This window comes from Carassius auratus, unplaced genomic scaffold, assembly GCF_003368295.1.
Source record: "Carassius auratus strain Wakin unplaced genomic scaffold, ASM336829v1 scaf_tig00013767, whole genome shotgun sequence".
Taxonomy (NCBI): Eukaryota; Metazoa; Chordata; class Actinopteri; order Cypriniformes; family Cyprinidae; genus Carassius; species Carassius auratus.
In genome coordinates, this window is record NW_020524440.1 from 1,241,084 (window position 1) to 1,261,329 (window position 20,246).

The following is a 20,246-nucleotide window of genomic DNA, read 5'->3' on the forward strand; positions in this document are numbered from 1 at the left end:
AGAGAGAGAGAGAGAGGGAGAGAGAAAGATCCACAGAGGGACAAACCACGGGAAATAGCTAAATGTGTTTACAAATTCAGCAAAGCCACAGGGTTAAAAGGAGCCACTGTGATGGGAAACGCGTGATGGTTTTCAAAGGCCTTTCTGCAGCACAACATACAGAGAAAACAAAATCACTCCCTCTCTACACCCTGTCATTATGCTAAAGCCATCTATTCACCAGACACACATAAACACACCAGCACGGCCTCCTGCTAGAGCATCAATTACTAGACCTTCAACACAACACCAAACCAATGTGAATCATCGGGTTCAAAACATCTGGACGCGGCGCTAATGATAATTCTAAGTATAGAGACAAGCTGGTCGAGTGACTTCAGTGTATTCTGATGGCAGTCTGGAAGCAAAATATAAATTTAACCAGAGAGAGCTGACTAATGAATCTTGAAGGAACAGTTCATCAAAAAATTTAACAACCTCAAGTACCGCCACATTCCATTTGGCAGCCGTGATACGTTTTTTATCTGACATTATTGTCTACCGTGCCTTCTTCCTCTTGGCTTGGCTGCTTTTGACTGCAAAAGCGATCTGAAAAAGGATTGTGGGTAATGTTTATTGTGTCATGAACGCACCGCATGACTGCAACATCAGGGCCATATGAGGGTATTAACACCCTGCAAATCGAGGCGCTGTTGTGAAAACCCTGAGAGCACACCAACGTGTAAACAGAATATAATCAGCACATTGTCCGGGGCAGACCAGACAGGGGTCACACTGTGGTACTCATGACCCATTTCTCAGAATTTAGCAGGAAACATGAATTAATCATTCGGGAGCACATACTCAATCCAGACTTAAGAAATGTATGCAACACTGCATTCATAACTAGTGCATTCGAGATTTGTTCCATGAAATAATTCTCACTGAAATAGTAAGAAAGACAAACGATGGGTCTCATACTAAAATAATTGGGTGTAAGCTGCATACTGATGCATACAGGAATTTTCAAAAATCGCCCTGGATTTACAACAGGTGTGCAGACATACATTGTTTTGTACCCAAATTCCAAATTTACAACGCGAAGTATGATTATGAAGTTATGTGTTTGTTTTCTCCCGAGCGTCTTATCAGTATGTGTGCTGTCTGCAGCCTGTCTCTGCGCTGATCTTCATTTACAAAAACGTCATTAAAATGAAGTGTAACTCCGTGAATACTCAACAAAAAGACATGAGAGAGATATCTATAGAAAGCTTGACATGTCTACTTTAAAACTAAACAAGTGCTGCCGAAAACAGATATTCTGTGATAAAGTAATCCATATAAAAAAAAAACACAGCGATGTCTGTTTTTCATGTCTCATGAACGCGCTTCAGTTTGAATCTGAATAGCACGTTCAGCGCGGGGGCGTGGTCACATTAGATATAACGAAGGGAGACATGAAAAACAGACATCGCTGTGTTTTCATATGGATTACTTTATCACAGAATATCTGTTTTCGGCAGCACTTGTTTGCAGCTTGAATACACCCACACAGAAGAAAAAGCAGCGAGACTGTTCAAGTTTTTTATTTTACTGTTTGCTTCGCGATGAGAGGAATAAGACATAGTTCATCCCAAACAGATGCTAACGCATAGTTTACCGTGGAGGTGTGTGCGGAACAACCAATCAAAACTGACTATGTTAGTTGACCAATCAGAACACAGTATGCTACCGAAAGGTGGGGTTTAAGGAAACTGAATCTTTTGAATCTTCGCGTGAACCGTTTGGGGATCTCTGAGAATTGAGGTAATTTTAAAATGATATTTTGACAAAATGACAATGTTTTTTAATCTTGGATGGATTTAAACCTAATGTACAGGACTTATAAACAGTGATAGGAAGCTTAGAATTTTCATCTTACTGGCTCTTTAATATAGTATATATCAATCATATATTTTAGAATTCTAATTAAAAAAAGAATGCAACTGCTGCACTTATCTTGCTAGCTTTAAAGTTTTACTGTTTCAAGTCCTGCCAACATGTTTTTGATTGTACAGACTATATCTCTCAACCAGCACCATAGGTGGGGAAACCTAATTAAAAATCCATAAAGATAAGCTAATGTAATATAACAGGTAATGCAAGCAAAAATTGACACCATAAGAGTGAAAGAGCAAAATACCTAAATAGAAATTCTCTACATATAGGTCTCATAATATATCTTCAACTAAATCCACTTTAAACTGTCAAAGGTCAGGCATCGATTAGCAATGCTGTATTATCATAGAAGTACTCACAGACCTATGCTAGAGAAACAGATAACAACCTCACTGACATATTCACACTTCACAGGCACATAAATCATGCAGGGAACAGCATGTTGCATCAGACCACTGACTCATTTACTCTGCATGAGCACGAGATATTGCAGCATAGAGATAGAAATTATTTAATATATAGTCTCCTTAGCTGGAAAATGGAGAGCAGTTTTAATTGGATGTACCATGTATGCAATGCCTACAACATCCGCATACCAATTTTGCACTTGCAAAAAATAGATTATGAACTAAAATGACTCAAGAAGGGTTTAAGATGGGAATTTACCTGAATGTTCAGACTAGGGGTTATTATGGGCAGGTTTTCACATTTGATGACACAAACACACACAAACACGACAAGACAATTACGTAATGTAAATGGTCAGTATACTGTAGTATTTAAAAGTACTGATTACTATGTACTGTTCAGTATGTACTTACAATTTACTTCTGTTCAAAAGATTGGAATCTGTAAGATTTTGTATATACTGTCACTTTTGATCAATGTTCTTGCTGAATTTTTCTTAAAAAATAAAAAATCTTGCTGACCCCAAACTTTTGATGGGTTGTGTACTTTAATAAATGATGCGCCTGCTACGGTTTAAACAGTAAAATGCTATAATGTTGATACATGACAATGGCGTCCTGTAATTGCATTGAAAATTTTAAACCAATTTTGGTGAAATTCACAGTTTAAATTGCTTCTAGTTTATTTGTCACACTGGAAATGGAAGATGAAGTTGAGCACATTGCATTATGGGATACAGAATTCCATGCAGTATGTACTGACTGTATAGGATACATTTAATCAAATCTGTGCCACCTGCATATTACTTGAATATAGAAAATTGGGTCACACTTTATTTTAAGGTGCAATTCTCACTATTAACTAACCATTAACTATGACTTTTGCCTCAATTAACTCCTTATTTGCTGCTTATTAATATTTTATAAGGTAGTTGTTAAGTTTAGGGCATTGCGTAGGATTATGGATGTCATGCATTATATGTACTTTATAAGCACTAATAAACAGCCAATATGTTAATAATAGACATGCTAATAAGCAACTAGTTATTAGTGTGAATTGGACCGAAGTGTTACTGAAAATTGGTATACTGTGCAAATTAAAGATACTTTCTTAAGCTGTATATTATACACTTATATAGGAAATTATGTATTTGGATGCACAATGTTTAGGTTTGCTACATTTACATAATGCATATTGGATTCATACTGTAGACATTTTCAGATTTACCATCCCAACAGCTGCAACATCTTGATCTGCGCAGGGCACAGACGCATGCACACCAAACACACACGCAGACACGCATACACACAGATACACAAGCAACAAGATAACATCAAACTGAGGAACAAGCAAGCTCACACACAGATTCGTTTCAAATAATAACCTGTCAAATCAACTTTTTTTTACTAATAGGAAATATATATTTTTAAGCATCAAATCAGAGAATATTAAAATAATCATGAAGGTTAAGAAAATGAGTTAAGTGCAATGTGTGTGAGTGTGAGCCTCAGGTCAGAGAGGTGAATACAGACTTTTGCCCCAATTCCAGGGCTTTCTTTGTATTCAGACACATCACATGACCTCTCTCTATGAACACTTTCTCTGGCCATATGACTGTGAAGTTCAGGAACATTTCCCATTGCAGGCATGGGTGCTGTTTGTTCAGCAGGAACATTTGTTTTGTCATTGGGACACATGGACAAAATGATCCTAACCCTAACACCTGTTATAAAGGGATAATTCACCAATAAAATAAATCTCTATTATCATTTACTCACCCTCACCTCCAAACCTACAGTATCCACAGAACACAAACAAGGATAAAGCAAGGGTTTTAAAACGAATGATTATCTCAAAATATGGTATAAATATCTTTTTGCAAGCGATGCCTTTTTTAAAACATAAATTCTATTCAGGTCACCAAGGCTGAATTTATTTGATTAAAAATACAATAAAAAGGTGTGATATAGTGAAATATTATTACAATTTAAAATAACATATTTTAATTTGAATATATTTCAAAATTTAATTTATTCCTGTGATGCAATGCGGAATTTTCAAAAAGGTCATACTGTTTAATATTTTTATGAAATATTTGCTAATTTTTTTTAGATTCTTTGATAAATAGGAAGGTCAAAAGAAAAAAAAATATTTGGAATATAAATCTTCTGTAACATCATAACTGTCTTTACTGTCACTTGATAAATTTAATGCATGATTCCTAAATAAAATCTTAATTTCTTTCAAAAACAAAAATCTTACTAACCCCAAACTTTTGAACCCTAGTATATATATTTACAAAATTAAATAATTCACTTTTATATTGTCAGTGCAATAAGATCAAAAGAAGTGATTCAAACTGGAAATGCAATTCGTGATTGTTTAACACTATTTACAATGAATTATTCTCTACAAAAAAAAGTGCTCTACCAATCCTCAGCAAGCAAGCCAATTGAATTAATATAAAAAATAGATTATAATATAATTACATATGTTGTGTAAGACAATATTACATTAGTTAAATTTGTTTAAAAAATAAAAAAGCACCACAAAATTTGTTTTATTTTTCAAATCTTTTGAAGCTATAAAATAGCATTGTGTGAGAAGCAGATTGAAATGTATTTACTGAGCAACTCGCTGCTGGACAGTTTTCATGGTATGAAAAAGAGCAAGGTGAACATGCTGCTAAACATTTACTTTTGTGTTCCAAAGTTCTACACATTTGTAAAGACATGAGGGTGAGTAGGCTAAATGAAGACCGAAAACTAACCCAAGAGGCTCTTACCTTATGTCCTAGAATCTCCTCTGAATTGGCGATAATGCATGAATGCATGTATCTCAGCTACCTTTCCTCCTGGCTTCCTCGGTCACCAGTTTACCAAAGTGAGGCGAAAATGGAAAGGCTAAAATATACTAGACTCCTCACGAATCATTTGAATCAGTTCGGGAGTTCAAAGCGGGTTCGCGAATCATTTGAGTCAGTTTGGGGATCACGAATCATTTGAGTCTGTTCGGGAGTTCGTGGCGGGTTCGCGAATCATTTGAGTCAGATCGGGAGTTCGTAGCGGGATCGCGAATCATTTGAGTCAGTTTGGGGATCGCGAATCATTTCGCGAATCATTTGAGTCAGTATGGGGATCGCGAATCATTTGAATCAATTCGGGAGATCGGAGTGGTTTCGCAAATCATTTGAGTCAGTTTGGGAGTTCGATACGGGATCACGAATCATTTGAGTCAGTTCGGGAGTTCGTAGCGGGATTGTGAATCATTTGAGTCAGTTTGGGGATCGAGAATCATTTGCGAATCATTTCGCGAATCATTTGCGTCAGTTTGGGGATCGAGAATCATTTCGCAAATCATTTGAGTCAGTTTGGGCATCGCAAATCATTTGAAACATTGGGAAGACGAATCATTTGAGTCAGTTCGGGAGTTCGGAGTGGTTTCGCGAATCATTTGAGTCAGTTTGGGAGTTCGATACGGGATCACGAATCATTTGAGTCAGTTCGGGAGTTCGTAGCGGGATCGCGAATCATTTGAGTCAGTTTGGGCATCGCGAATCATTTGCGAATCATTTCGCGAATCATTTGCGTCAGTTTGCGGATCGAGAATCATTTCGCGAATCATTTGAGTCTGTTCGGGAGTTCGTAGCGGGTTCGCGAATCATTTGAGTCAGTTTGGGCTTCGCGAATCATTTCGCGAATCATTTGAGTCTGTTCGGGAGTTCAAAGCGGGTTCACGAATCATTTGAGTCAGTTTGGGGATCGCGAATCATTTCGCGAATCATTTGTGTCAGTTTGGGGGTCGCGAATAATTTCGCGAATCATTTGAGTCAGTTTGGGGATCGCGAATCATTTCGCGAATCATTTGAGTCAGTTTGGGGATCGCGAATCATTTGCGAATAATTTCGCGAATCATTTGCGTCAGTTTGGGGGTCGCGACTAATTTCGCGAATCATTTGAGTCAGTTTGGGGATCGCGAATCATTTCGCGAATCATTTGAGTCAGTTTGGGGATCGCGAATAATTTGAATCAGTTCGGGAGTTCGTAGCGGGATCGGGATCAGTTTGGGCATCGCGAATAATTTGCGAATCATTTCGCGAATCATTTGCGTCAGTTTGGGGATCGAGAATCATTTCGCGAATCATTTGAGTCTGTTCGGGAGTTCGTTGCGGGTTCGCGAATCATTTGAGTCAGTTTGGGCTTTGCGAATCATTTCGCGAATCATTTGAGTCTGTTCGGGAGTTCAAAGCGGGTTCACGAATCATTTGAGTCAGTTTGGGGATCGCGAATCATTTCGCGAATCATTTCGCGAATCATTTGTTTCAGTTTGGGGGTCGCGAATAATTTCGCGAATCATTTGAGTCAGTTTGGGGAAATCATTTCGCGAATCATTTGAGTCAGTTTGGGGATCGCGAATAATTTGAATCAGTTCGGGAGTTCGTAGCGGGATCGCGAATCATTTGAGTCAGTTTGGGCATCGCGAATCATTTGCGAATCATTTCGCGAATCATTTGCGTCAGTTTGGGGATCGAGAATCATTTCGCGAATCATTTGAGTCTGTTCGGGAGTTCGTTGCGGGTTCGCGAATCATTTGAGTCAGTTTGGGCTTCGCGAATCATTTCGCGAATCATTTGAGTCTGTTCGGGAGTTCAAAGCGGGTTCACGAATCATTTGAGTCAGTTTGGGGATCGCGAATCATTTGAATCAGTTCGGGAGTTCGTAGCGGGATCGCGAATCATTTGAGTCAGTTTGGGGATCGCGAATCATTTCGCGAATCATTTGCGTCAGTTTGGGGGTCGCGAATAATTTCGCGAATCATTTGAGTCAGTTTGGGGATCGCGAATCATTTCGCGAATCATTTGAGTCAGTTTGGGGATCGCGAATCATTTGAATCAGTTCGGGAGTTCGTAGCGGGATCGCGAATCATTTGAGTCCGTTTGGGCATCGCGAATCATTTGCGAATCATTTGAGTCAGTTTGGGGATCGCGAATCATTTCGCGAATCATTTAAGTCAGTTTGGGAATCGCGAATCATTTGAGTCTGTACGGGAGTTCGTAGCGTGGCAAGATACGTTGTATTATATCGGTCTATAATTCAGTTTAGTTTAAACAGCTTGGGCATGACTGCAGGACAGATATTACACCAAAGTAGGCCTACACCATAATATCACCAAATATGGGAATAATGCAAAAAAAAAACCAAGCAATTATTTTGATCAAACAATTAAATTAGGTCCCCATTATGCCAAAACCAAACCACTTGTCAAAATACACCCTTGTAGTACAATATCAGGAAATTATGGTAATAGCCTACTAACTCAACTGGTAATAGCTACAAGTTTAAGTTATCAAAAAGCATTGAAACGTAACTCTGGTGAGAAAAAATGTGTTTTAGCCACTTCTTTAGCTGGTCAGACTTGGAAACCAGCTAAGACCAGCCAACCAGCTTAGGCTGGTTTTTGCTTTTTTTCAAATTCTTTCATGAGCTCGGCCTCTCAGTCATTCAGTCAGTACATGTAGGCCATGATAAATAACACAGATGACTACATACTGTATGACCAAAACGCTTTATTAAAAAGACACTTTGTACAGTCTTGGATTTTTTTTCCAATAGAGATATAAAATGTTGAAAACCAAAGAGAAAACAGCAAATTAGCCTATATACAGTTGGAAAGGTTTCTTCCAAAAGTGATAAAAGATTAGCAGGAAATATCAAAGAGTTTTTGAAAAGGAATTTGGAAATGGTAACTGGGGAAATAGTGTCCACAACATGGAGGGAACATCTTCATAAAGTGTTAGCATTTGGTACCATGATGAAGACAGATATAACAAACTTCACTAGGTTTTCAACAGTTATTAAGTCTTTCATCAAAAATAAAAGGCTGTTATCCTTCATATTCATCATCCTTTAGATCTTTATGTTCTCAACAGAAATGATCATAATTCACATAAGTGTAAGATGATCTTTCAAAACATTTGATTTAGATTACCTAAATGTCCTCAGCAAGGTTTTACAAGCATCATAAACATCCGGCAACAATAATGTATTCTCACAGGTCTCTTGTGTTAAAGTCTGTGTTTATTAAAAAAAAATGAAGGAAAGAAATAATTGTATTTCTATTAGTGAAACTTCCATGCATCAATGGTGTTGGATTCAAATGGACAGATCACAATCAAGCAGCTTTCAGTGTAGTCCTGAGACAAGCACGGCAGCATTTGCTGACAAAGTATCTGAGAAAGTTTGGATTGCTTCAGTAAGTTATATTCTACAGATATATTTGTGGTGAAGGCATTTGAGATGTAGAAGCTTTTCAAGACCTACATCAAGATGCCTACATAATGAGAACACAATGAGCCAAATAAAAATCAAAGAACAATAGAGAAGAAATAAAGACAAACAGATAGCCACATGCACTGGTGTTTTTTTTCAGAAGGGAGCACGAACACTTAACATAGCAGACTATATCTATTATTTTGAGTGGATTAGCCAGAATTCCAAATGCCTGTTTTGTTCGTTTTTTTTTTTTTTGTTTTTTCGGTCATAAAGAGAGAATAAGATCTGTAGTTTAATAAGCAGAAGCCTAATTCTTTATTTAGACTGGCTGTGAGAACTACACATAGTGATAAGTCATTGTCTCTACAAGTCTTCCGCCACATTTGCTAGGCACAATGGTCAAAAGTTGGCATCATTAGTAGGCAACACCTCATTGTGAGTATCACAATTCAAATAAATTCTAAAGGAGGGTGCTGGAAAATTACTAGTCTTGGCAAAGTCCTGATTTGGTTAATTAATCCTTTTCATTTCATGCAATCTAATTATTGAGAGATACAGTAAATATTGACATCTGCAGTGAAACCGATAGGAAGAACAATGAACAATTGCAATTAAGGCGCCATACACAAGAAACTGGTGCTTCTTGAGACAAGCACTGCACCTGGCAGGACGCTGTGCATGCATCTGCAGTGGATGCTGCTGATTTGAGTGGATCCAGAACCCCCTCAAAACAGATCATGGAGCTCCCCCTAGAGCTCATCTCTAAAAATTCCTGATGGTTTTAGAAAGAGGAAACATGTAAGAGTGATATTTCAACCCCAAAATCTAAATAAAAACAAGATTATATTTTTCTCAGTATTTTTAAAAAAATCTTCTCCTTAGATATTTTTTTAAAAACCTATTATTTTTATTATTATTTTGCATTGTGGCATTATTTTCATGACAACTAAGCGCCTTTCCCTCTCAATTCTCATTATCATAACGCATCCGGTTGTTTTGCTTTTGAGTGTCTTTATATTTTTCATTATTTTTAGTGATCATGCACATTATATTTGTATTACAGTAATTAAATTTCATCCTGTCCAGAAAGGATTCTTTTAAATCAGCATAAATCCAGCAAAAAAAAGAACTATGATGATCCTTAAATCCATAAATAATGATTATTTTCTTCTTTTACAGTAATGAGAATGATAATTCTTGTCATGAAAATGTCATAATGCAAACCTTTTTTAATATATATATATATATATATATAATCCTAATCTTAATATAGACCTAAAACAATTGTTTTAAAAGACAATTTTTCCTGTGATTTAGGAGTTACATTTATTTTTGACAGAATTCTTGAGATTCAATCTTTCATTCTGGTTTAATTTTCATAAAAAAAATGCTATTTTAAAATACATCAAATGTCAGTTATCCTTTATTCTACCTGTTAATGTCTCTGTTTTCTCTGTAATTGTGGATATTAATACTGGTCTACAAATACAGCCTGAGGAGATAGAAACCATCATAAATATGAGTGATACAGATAAAGATGTTGTTGGAGCTGTGCCATTCTTAAAGTCATCGTCCTGAAGAAACACACTTATACTCCTCCACATTATGATTAGTAATAAAGATACTAACTTAATTATACATTTCATGAAATACTGCGAGTCCCTGACTCTGAAACAGTACACCAGAGTTTTAAGATTTGGCTTTTTTTTTTCTCCTACATATTTTTAAATTGCTACTCAGAATGACAAAACCAAAACTCAAATTATTAATTTTGTCTAAACACAGTCTTCTTGATTGTAATTTGCATAGAAATATTTCCATATAACATTGAGAAGATCCTGATTTGTTTTTTCAAAGGGTCTTAAATATCTAGTATGACCTATGGAAGGTCTCATGGATTCTCATGAACAACAAGAACTCTTTGTATATACTTTGTGACAAATCCGTATCAAGGAAATAGTGACAGAATGAACTCACATTGTTCCCTGATAGGAATGTGCTGACATATTGTCTCTTTTGCCAGAGCTTGCTACTACTTTTGCTGATTAAAAGGGAAACTACATAAGAAGTCTGCAGGAACCCAGATATGATCTGAAACTTGAAGACAGCTTGATTTCATGCTGAAAAGAGTCTTGAGTATGAGTATTTGTCCCATGTCAAGGGTTTCTTAGCATATGTTAGTATAACATTGATTACATTGATTTCCGTCAGAATTATTTAATTCTATAACCACTGAAAGTAGTCTCTTTAATAGTCCATCATGCATTCTCTTCACCCATTCCATACACATGTAAGCTGGTGTTTGCTGTAGTCTCTTTTTGTTTGGGTCTCTTTTCTGTTTGTGCGTCAGACCAGCGTGCCTGGCGTGGGTCTGTCATTACTGCTCTCTTTAAGTGTCATGTCCTGCATGTTAGATGAAATGGTATCTTGGTACAAAGAAAGCTCCTTCGACCTGTACGTGATAAGAAAGAAGAGGTGACAAAATCAGTTATGATAGGTAATATCTAAGAAAAGGAACTCCATATATATTTATATATATATATATATATTTTATTCAGCAAAGATGCATTCAATTGATCAAAAGTGACAGCAAAGATTATATTTTTTGTAAAATAAAATAATAATAATAATAATAATAATAATAATAATAATAATAATAATAATAATAAAATAAATGCAGTTTGAACATTCTGTTCATCAAATAATCCAGGATAATAAATTGTATGACAGTTATCACAAGCTCAACTGTTTTTTAAAATGACAATAATAAATGTTTTTTAATGATTTCTGAAGGATCATGTGACGCTGAAGTCTGGAGCAATGATGCTGAAAATTCAAGCGTTGCATCACAGAAATAAATTACAGTTTATAATGTATTCAAACAGAAAGCAGTTTTGTTAAATAATAATATCTCACAACACGGCCTATATTTTACAATGTTTTACTTTATGTGTGATCAAATAAATGCAACCTTAGTGAGCATAAAAATACTTTTTGCAAAAACTAGATTTAAGAGATTTAAATTAGATTTAGAAATGTATTCAAATAGTTTTTTATTTTCAATTTAAAAATAAAATTTCTATTAAAAATAAATAAAAGATTAATTTAGAAACATACTATTGGTCATTCAAAATATATTATTATTCATTCAAAACATTTTAATGAAAATTCATTCAATACATTTATTTGTACAACTTAAAATGTGAAATGCATAAGTATGTATAATACCTAATGCATTCATTTTATATATATATATATATACTGTATAATGCATTTACATTACATTTATTTAGTAATTTAAGATTTTACTGAAACATGGGCTTTTTTATAAATTTGTGTTTTTATTCAGTCTGCAATTACCTGCCGTGTAGAGGGAGTCCATGAAATGTGGCTGACTGGGGGACGTGTGGACAGGACGTGTCTGTTTGGAAGGACTGTGGCTGGTGTTTGAGCGGTGGATTGGGGTGTGAGTTGTGCAAAGAGGACGTGGTACGCCTGCGCTGGGTCTGCGTCCCCTCTTTGCCCTTTCCTCCGCTGGCCGTCTGTCCCAACGCATTCCGCAGATACCAGTCTCTCAAACCCTCCAGTGCCAGGGCCTTGTGCAGGCTGCGTGTGGGGTCGTCGGGGGTCGTGGAGGAGTCGAGAGGGTAATGAGGTGGCCTGTGGGGGTGGTCGATCTGCTGGTTATGTGTTGCATTGGAGGTGTTGTTTTCGGTGTAGGCAGTGAGCAGGATGGACTCTTGCTGGTGCTGCTGTAAGGGAACGATCGGGCCGCAGGATTTGGTGCGTGACACTTTGACCCTCCGTGGCTCGCCGGGCTTCCCTCTCAGCATTAGAGGACTGTAGGCCGGAGGGCCGTTGCCTAGGATAAGCTGCTGAGACTGGGCAAAGCCGTTCCTGTAAGGAGGTGGTGGAGCATTGGGACCATCCGCCCACGGCCGGGTTTTTGCATTACTTTGCACCTGCAGTCTTTGCTGTTGCTGAGCTTGCATCTTCTGCTGCTTGCCCCACACATAATCCATGAGGATCTCACTGTAACCGACACCTCCGTTCATTCCCCGACCTCCTGGGGCCAAGCGAACGTGTGCCAGTTCAGTGTGCCCGTTTACCTGCCGCTCAGGACTGCTACGCTGTACCTGTTTTAAAGTCGAGTCCATGATGGCTTCCGAGCTCTTGTACGGGCCGTTCCGTACAGGCATGCCTGACCTTTGACCTCCGTCCTCCGCTGTGGAGCCGTGCCGGTCGAGTAATGTCTCAGAGCTATTGCTACGTCTGTGCCCTTGCTCATAGGACCCTGAGGACGACCCCTCCTGAGACTGCAGAGGCACCTGATGGGACGCCTCGGGATTGTCTGACCACTGCTTCACAGCAGTAGAGCCGCTAGAGGATTCTGACCTACACAAATAAACAAGACATTACAATACATACACTACCTTTTTTTTTTTCAATTACATTTTTTTTATTAAATATTAATTCATATTTAATTTTAATATTTAATTTTATATTCAATATTTTTTTTTTTAATCCAGCAAGAATGCAACTGATTAAAAGTGACAATAAAGACATTTATACATTTTATGTATTTTTAGTCGTAATGTTGTTGTCATTGCATACTGTGTTTTTGTGTAGAGAATGATATTTATTGCAAAAAAACTAAAGTGCTAAACAAGCACATTTAATTACATGGGAATTATATACACTAGTGTTCAAAGGTTTGGAATCAGTCAAATGTTTATTTTTGAAAGAAACTAATACTTTTATTCAGCAAGGATTCATTCAATTTATCAAAAGTGACAGTAAATGATGTTACCGATTTAATTTATAATGTTAATAATAAATGGCTGTTTATAATGTTAATGTTAAAATGTTTGAAATTTAAATTTTTAATGAATGCTGTGCTTTGCCATCACATCACATAAATTACATTTTAAAATATAGGACAATAGAAAACAATTATTTTAAATTGTAAAACTATTTCACAATATAATAGCCATTATCAATTCAGGAGTTTAAACTACTATATAAACCATTAGCCAAGTGTCCACATGGTACTGATCGTAGTCAGCATTCAAGCTGATGTGTGCAGTGTTGTAACAAATATTTGTGTATGTGTGTTTTGTGCATTTGTAACCTGATGTGCACTCCTGTTATTCCATTGCGGGACAGAAGTGGAGTTGCCGGGACACTTCTACCTTCCAGATTCGACACACTCCTTGGAAGAGAGTGACTCGGGCTGGCAAAAAATTCTAAGTTTAGTCTTCTAGCACACAGTTAACAAACCTAGATTGTTGTGAAATGGTGTCAAGGACCACTGTATAAAACTGATGGACAAATAATGTTGCTGCCTTATTATTTTGAGTGTTTAGAGTGCCCCATTATGGATTTTTGAAAATTACCTTCCATGTGATGTATAACACAGCTTTAAGGGAATGAAAACACCCTGGCAAGTTTTAAATCCGAAAGTGCACCGTGTGTACAGTCACTGTCTCTCAAAAAGATTTGACTCTGAAGCCACTAGTTGCCGCTTTTGGTGCGGTAAAATAGCGTTTTCCCCGGTAATGCTGTACACGAAGCAGCACTGTGCTCACAAACTCTTGATTTATCAGGCATTACAGGCTCATGATAAAATGAAAATGAGACCAATCACCGCAGATTAGCGTCACGTAAAGGATGGGTTTGGAAAAATGTATCTATAAATTAATCATTTGGGAGTTGTCAAGCACATAGGTAAAAATAAACGCATATTATAAGACAATGAAAGTGTTTTTTGACCTTGCATGCATGTCACAATGTTGTTGGGGACTCTGAAAACCAAAATATGAACCTTTCATTACCCATAATAGGGGCACTTTAAACAATAATATTTGAATAAAAATATTTTCTACATGATGATTACAGTATATTCACAGCTGGTAACAGTTGCTAATATTTACTTATAGCTTAAAACAAGTAAAAAATTAATTTACTCAAAAAATTTACTCAATCTCATCTACAGTGGGTAAAGAAAAGAATCACCCCCTTTAAAATAATCAAGTAATTCAATAACATTTTGTTGCTTTTCAGCAAAATTAAATTTTTAATGAACTATTCCTTTACTGCTATTATTACAAACCATTTAAACTGGTTTTCATCTCAATGAGGTGATTCCAGGCCAGCTAATTAATGCTGATTCAACTTTAAGTGGAAAAACAGCTGTTCCTTGCAACATCAAAGCAAATTGTGCTGAGTGTGTACCTGGCTGAGCTGGCCACAGAGTTGCGGCGTGTTTTGATCTCGTAATAGATCTCCACTGGGGAGAGTTTTCGAGAAAACCTGTTGTCTGGGCTCCCCGAGACCAGCCGGGGCTGTGAGGCTGACAGACCGTCAGAGGCATCTTCTGATGGAGAGAGAGAGAGACTTGTGAGGTTGAGACAGAAGCATGCTTTCTACTTCACAGAGATACACTTTTAAAGGAAACTACTACAGTTCAGAGGTTCAGGGTTGGTAAAGTTTTTAAAAGAGGCTTCTTATACACACCAAAGCCACATTTATTTGATCAAAAACAGTAATATTGTATGTGTTCTTTATGAATAAATGGATTAACTTTTGAACAGTATATAATACTAAAAAAAGTTTTGTATAATTTCATTGCATTAAATAACAAAATGTAGCCAGTGTGGTCTGTGCTCAAAAGCTGCACAAGCAATATTTGTGCTACTGTATATTACTTCGTTTGACTTTTTAGCATTTTGAAATGTGTCTTAAGTGTCTAAATAGAGGTTGGGGCCATTGAACATAAACAAGTGCTTTTAAAAGAAGGTAGTTATCATTTACAGCAGAATTCATTTTTATAATGCAACACCCTCAGGAACTAAGGACAAGTCCAACTCTTTAACCATTAGGCCACAACTGCCCGTGCCCATGTAACACAATGATCCGTCCCATAACTCACCAGTGTCCTGATTGGTTGAAACAAACGTGGAGCTGCTCTCGGTCTTCACTGTGTTATCTGAAGACATAATCAGAAGACATGGCTACATGCTGCTGATAATGGATAAAGCTATATTGTTGTTATTTTGTAACATTGTTCATATCATTTTTATACGAAAAAAAAAGTCCACTAAGTCTGACTAAATCTTCCTGCAGGAAGTCCTGTCCTCAAATCTAAAAGTAATGCTTTTGAAAAGGATGTTTATACATTATTCATTTGTAAAGAATGTATTTATTTATAATAATAGTCATAAAATTCCGGAAATATTTATTCATGATTTTATTCAGGATTAATTTGTAAATAATTTCTATATACAATTGTGGAAATACTTATTCAGGATTTTAACTTTTGTAAAATATAACTGTTATTATTTAAAGAGATTTGAATAATATATATATATATATATATATATTTTGAAAGGTTAGAGTTATTAAAATCTATAGTTTGTCCAGTGTTATTTTAGTATCAGATATAGTTGATACTTTTTGTTAATATCTGAACGAGTTTTTATTTTTATTTTTATATTTTCTTTTTTAATTTTCTTATTTTTGTCATTTTATTAGTTTTTTTTTAAATGTCTATATAGTTTTCACTCTATTAAATTTTATTTAAGTTTTAGTTTTGCTTACTTTAGTACATCAGGTTAAACTAATTGAAAATAAGAAATGCTGCCTTGAAAATTAGCTGTAATAAGTTTACGTTTTTTGTATTATATTATATTTGATTTCGGTTCAAGTTTATTTTATCTTTTTTTTTTAACACTTTAACAAGGTCTCATTTGTTAACATTATTTAATGCATAAACTAACATGAACTAACAATGAACAATATATTTATTAACCTCTGTGACTGTTAGTTAATAAAAATGTTCATGTTAGTTCACAGTGCCTTAACTAATGTAACAGACACTTTTTTGAACTTTTAACTAATGTTAAAAAATAAAATGTTATTGTAAAGTGTTACCATGGTTTTAGTTGCAGTTTAAGTTAACTATAATAACCCTGGTTTGTCAGTTTATTTTTCACTGAACCCGAGTTATCATTATAGTAAAAATGTCGGGAAACAGCAAGGTTCCTCAACACTTCCTGTTGCACTTCATCACGACTGTTTTCCATGTTTGCACACATGAGAAACTCTTTTCTAAATTTTCAGCACATACACAAACACGCAAACACATTCAAATGTTCCCATGCTCCAGAGTCAGACTTCCAGCTTGACACTAAACTGGTCTGATCCGTTGTAAACCAGTCTTCACCCCGTCTCTCCCGCCAAATCTCACCAAAGACAAAAGCCCCTTTCACACTGCACGTCGGACCCGCCATATTGCCGGAACACTGCCGGGTCGGCTTCTGTGTGAAAGCAACCACATCCCAGGATAGATTCCGGGATTGAACCCGGGTCGGGGACCTAGTAACATTGCCGGGTTCAACCCGGAACGAGGTTGATAATTAAAAATATTCCCAAACACAAATTTTGGCCATGTGATTGTGTTTAGTTCATCTTTCTAATCTTGAGGCTCACCTGTGTGGCATCCTCTATGAACCGTGCGTTTGCTGTGTGGAGGATGCTGTTCAGAATCGACGTGTCTGCGGAGGGCGCCGCTGAACAGAGTTTTCTTTGTCTTGCGTTGAGAGACGTCCTCTTCCTAAGCCAGCACAAACATTGAGCAGCTTATGATATTTATCTATCACGTATTCCATATCAAATAGTGGCCACCCATCTCATCTCAAATGCACACACCTCATTTTTGGTGTTGTGTTTGGACCCGCTGCGAGACAGACCAGCCCTGCGCCGCACATGAGGGACTTTCTCTCCACTTTCCAGAGGATATTCTTGAGGAACTTCTCCTGTTAATTCCTGAAAAATTCATGAGGAGCAAACATGAACAAGTATATTTTTCCTTAAAATCTCACCGCTGTGTGGTTTGGCAGGGACACCATGGTGAAATACTAAGTCGGTCATGTCAAGCTTTCTTGCACTAGTTCTTTATAAATAGTTTCATATTCTTTATTCAATCTTAATTTCTTCTTAGATACTGACCGCCTCCTGCAGACACACACGTTTGAGTTCTGCTATCCGAGTGTTGAGCAGCGAGTGCAGACTCCTCCGGCGCTCCTGCAGCTCCACCATCCGCTCCGCACGCTGCTTACTGTCCGCAGCGGCCTGCAGCTCTGTAGAAAACACACACGTGTGTCACGTCATAGCAAGGACCACAAATCCACTTATTTAGAAGTTTGGGGTTGGTACTTTTTTCTTTTCTTTTAAGAAACCCATCTTATGCTCATTATGAATGCATTTATTTGATCAAAAATATAGTACAAATAATAAAAACTGTGAAATGCTATACACATTTTAAATAACAATTTTCTATTCGAATGTATTGTAAAATGCAATTTATTCCTGTGATGCAAAGCTGAATTGTCAGCATCATTACTCCAGTCTTCAGAGTCACATGATCTTCAGAAATCATTCTAATATGCTGATTTGCTGCTCAGGAAACATTTCTTATTTTTATCAATGTTTAAAACAGTTGTGCTGCTAATGATATTTTTGTAGACACTGTGATACATTTTTGACATACATTCTTTGATGAATATAGAAAGTTTAAAAAACAGAATTTATTTGAATTATTTAGTTAAATCATCTTAAAGGCTGCGTTTACACTGGCACGCATGCGTTTACACATGTGTAAACACAAAAATACACAAGCGATCAGATTTTCTTAGATCCGATCTGAGCCACTTCCAAATGTGGTTTAAAAATCAGATCCATATCTGATATCTGAACATCCGATCTACATCTACACACAAATATCTGATTCCCCTCAGAACTCCAAGCCACCACAATGTTAGGGCGACACGTTTGACCATAAAGATAACATTTGAATGCAGGCGTGCTGTATAATATGCACTCGCATTTTATATAGGCGGGAACTTTATATGTAAGAAACTGCAGAACATTCAGGAGCTGGTTATCAACTCCTGCCCCATGAACTTAGCTCTTTTTAGATTTTGCGCTGCAAAACATCCATGATAGCTATTGTCCAGGCTTGCAAATAATAATGTCCACTCAACGTGAATTAAATCATTTTAATGGCACGGCCATTCAAAACCTGAGGGTCTACTACGATGTGCATAGTCTAAGTGATCAAGCGGGAATTAATTTAATCAGATATCGGTCATGTCTAAAAGTGAATGTGGTAACACTAATTCACTTTTAACTACGACTTTTCCCACAGTAAACTCCTAATTTGATGGTGTTCCAGTGGCTCAGTGGTAGAGCATTGCATTAGCAGTGCAAAACGTTGTGGGTTCGGTTCCCAGGAAACACACATACTTATAAAAAAAAAAAATTAAGGCATGAATAAAATGGATAAAAGCGTCAGCTAAATGCATAAATGTAAATGTTAATAGTTATAGCTATGGGGTTGGATCTAGAATAAAGTCATGCAGAATAAGGCATTAATATGTGCTTTATAAGTACTAATAAACAGCCAATATGCATGCAAATAAGCAATAAGATCGGATCGGTACATTAAGGCTTACAGTGTAAACACAGCTCTCTAATTAATCTAATAATCAAATTGTTCCTTTATTTTTCAACTCTCCAATTTTCTTAAAAATAACTTGTTTAAAATTTTGATTTCAAGTGCTAGAAAAGTAAAGAAACCTTTTTTTCTTAAATCCTTAATAGTTTAAGTAGTTCTATAAATCTTTTTTTTTTTATTCTTACCCAGTAATCATGAATAACTGGGTATAGGTAAACATACCTATAACCTTGCATGTTTGGGCAGCTCTTGGCCTTTTTACACGTCAAATATTTAAAGATTTAAAGGTACATTTCTCCAACACTCGCATCACCAAACAGCAGATGCAAACTGCAGTTTCAAGATAACTAAGATTTATTCCCTTTATAAAGATGTTCTCAGAAACCTTGCAAATGTTCCCACAGTAAAGGTTTTATGGTGTCTCTGTGAGGACATCTGGTCGCCACAAAAGACAATTTACAAAGTACAGTTCTTATGTAAAAAGACTCGTTCTTATCAACAAACAAACACAGACAGACAGACACATGGAGGTGCTCACCGGAGCATGTTATCAGGTGACCTTTGACCTCCATATCATACGTCTTTCGCATTGCCTCACTGACCCCTGATTGTAAGTTTACCTACATAGAGACAAACAAAATATGACACTGACTCATCTTTCTGGCAGCTGGAGTCTATTAAAACAAGAAAGGCATGTAAACAGTTTATGTGTTTCTTACCTTCTCACCTTTTGGTAAGAGTCATACGTTCTGCAGAGGTTTGGTTTTGTGGCCATGAAGCAGATTTGTGGCTGGGTGTTGCTGCAGTACTCCGACTGGCCTGAGGGGGAGCCACTGTGCTGCTGCGCAACGCTTCACAAACTCAATGTCCTGAAATATAAAACAAACCACATGAGACACTGAAGACCCTCCACACGTAAGAGCTCTGATCTAGAGAGGGGCTTTGAAGACTGACTACAAAGTTGCACTTAATCTAACTGATAGGACATGTGAGGTTTTGTAGATGTAACTGATTTCTCAGTTATGTTTCTATTAAGTATCTTGTTTCAACTTGTCTCAGAAATTCTATTGAAGGATAAAAATTAGATACAGATGCAGATACAGAAGTTTGACGTTTGAGTATCTCTGCAAAAT

General features: G+C 36.7%; 1 protein-coding gene across 2 annotated transcripts in view; it reads right to left on the bottom strand.

The window, feature by feature from the left end:
* Positions 1–10,933: 10,933 nt before the first annotated feature.
* LOC113074162 (coiled-coil domain-containing protein 120-like) overlaps positions 10,934–20,246 on the bottom strand; it is a 40,642-nt gene continuing 31,329 nt past the window's right edge. Inside the window, exons 2-11 of one of the 2 annotated variants that reach the window (XM_026246914.1) lie at positions 19,841–19,982; positions 19,652–19,733; positions 17,607–17,737; positions 17,307–17,423; positions 17,088–17,211; positions 15,529–15,585; positions 14,832–14,973; positions 13,729–13,830; positions 11,958–12,992; positions 10,934–11,049 (exon numbers count right to left, since the gene is read on the bottom strand). In XM_026246914.1, the coding sequence (XP_026102699.1) occupies positions 10,944–11,049; positions 11,958–12,992; positions 13,729–13,830; positions 14,832–14,973; positions 15,529–15,585; positions 17,088–17,211; positions 17,307–17,423; positions 17,607–17,737; positions 19,652–19,733; positions 19,841–19,888 (1,944 nt within the window). In that variant the 5' untranslated portion in view covers positions 19,889–19,982 and the 3' untranslated portion in view covers positions 10,934–10,943. Of the gene's footprint in view, positions 11,050–11,957; positions 12,993–13,728; positions 13,831–14,831; positions 14,974–15,528; positions 15,586–17,087; positions 17,212–17,306; positions 17,424–17,606; positions 17,738–19,651; positions 19,734–19,832; positions 19,983–20,246 lie in introns of both variants that reach the window. The other variant, XM_026246915.1, reaches the window with a different exon arrangement.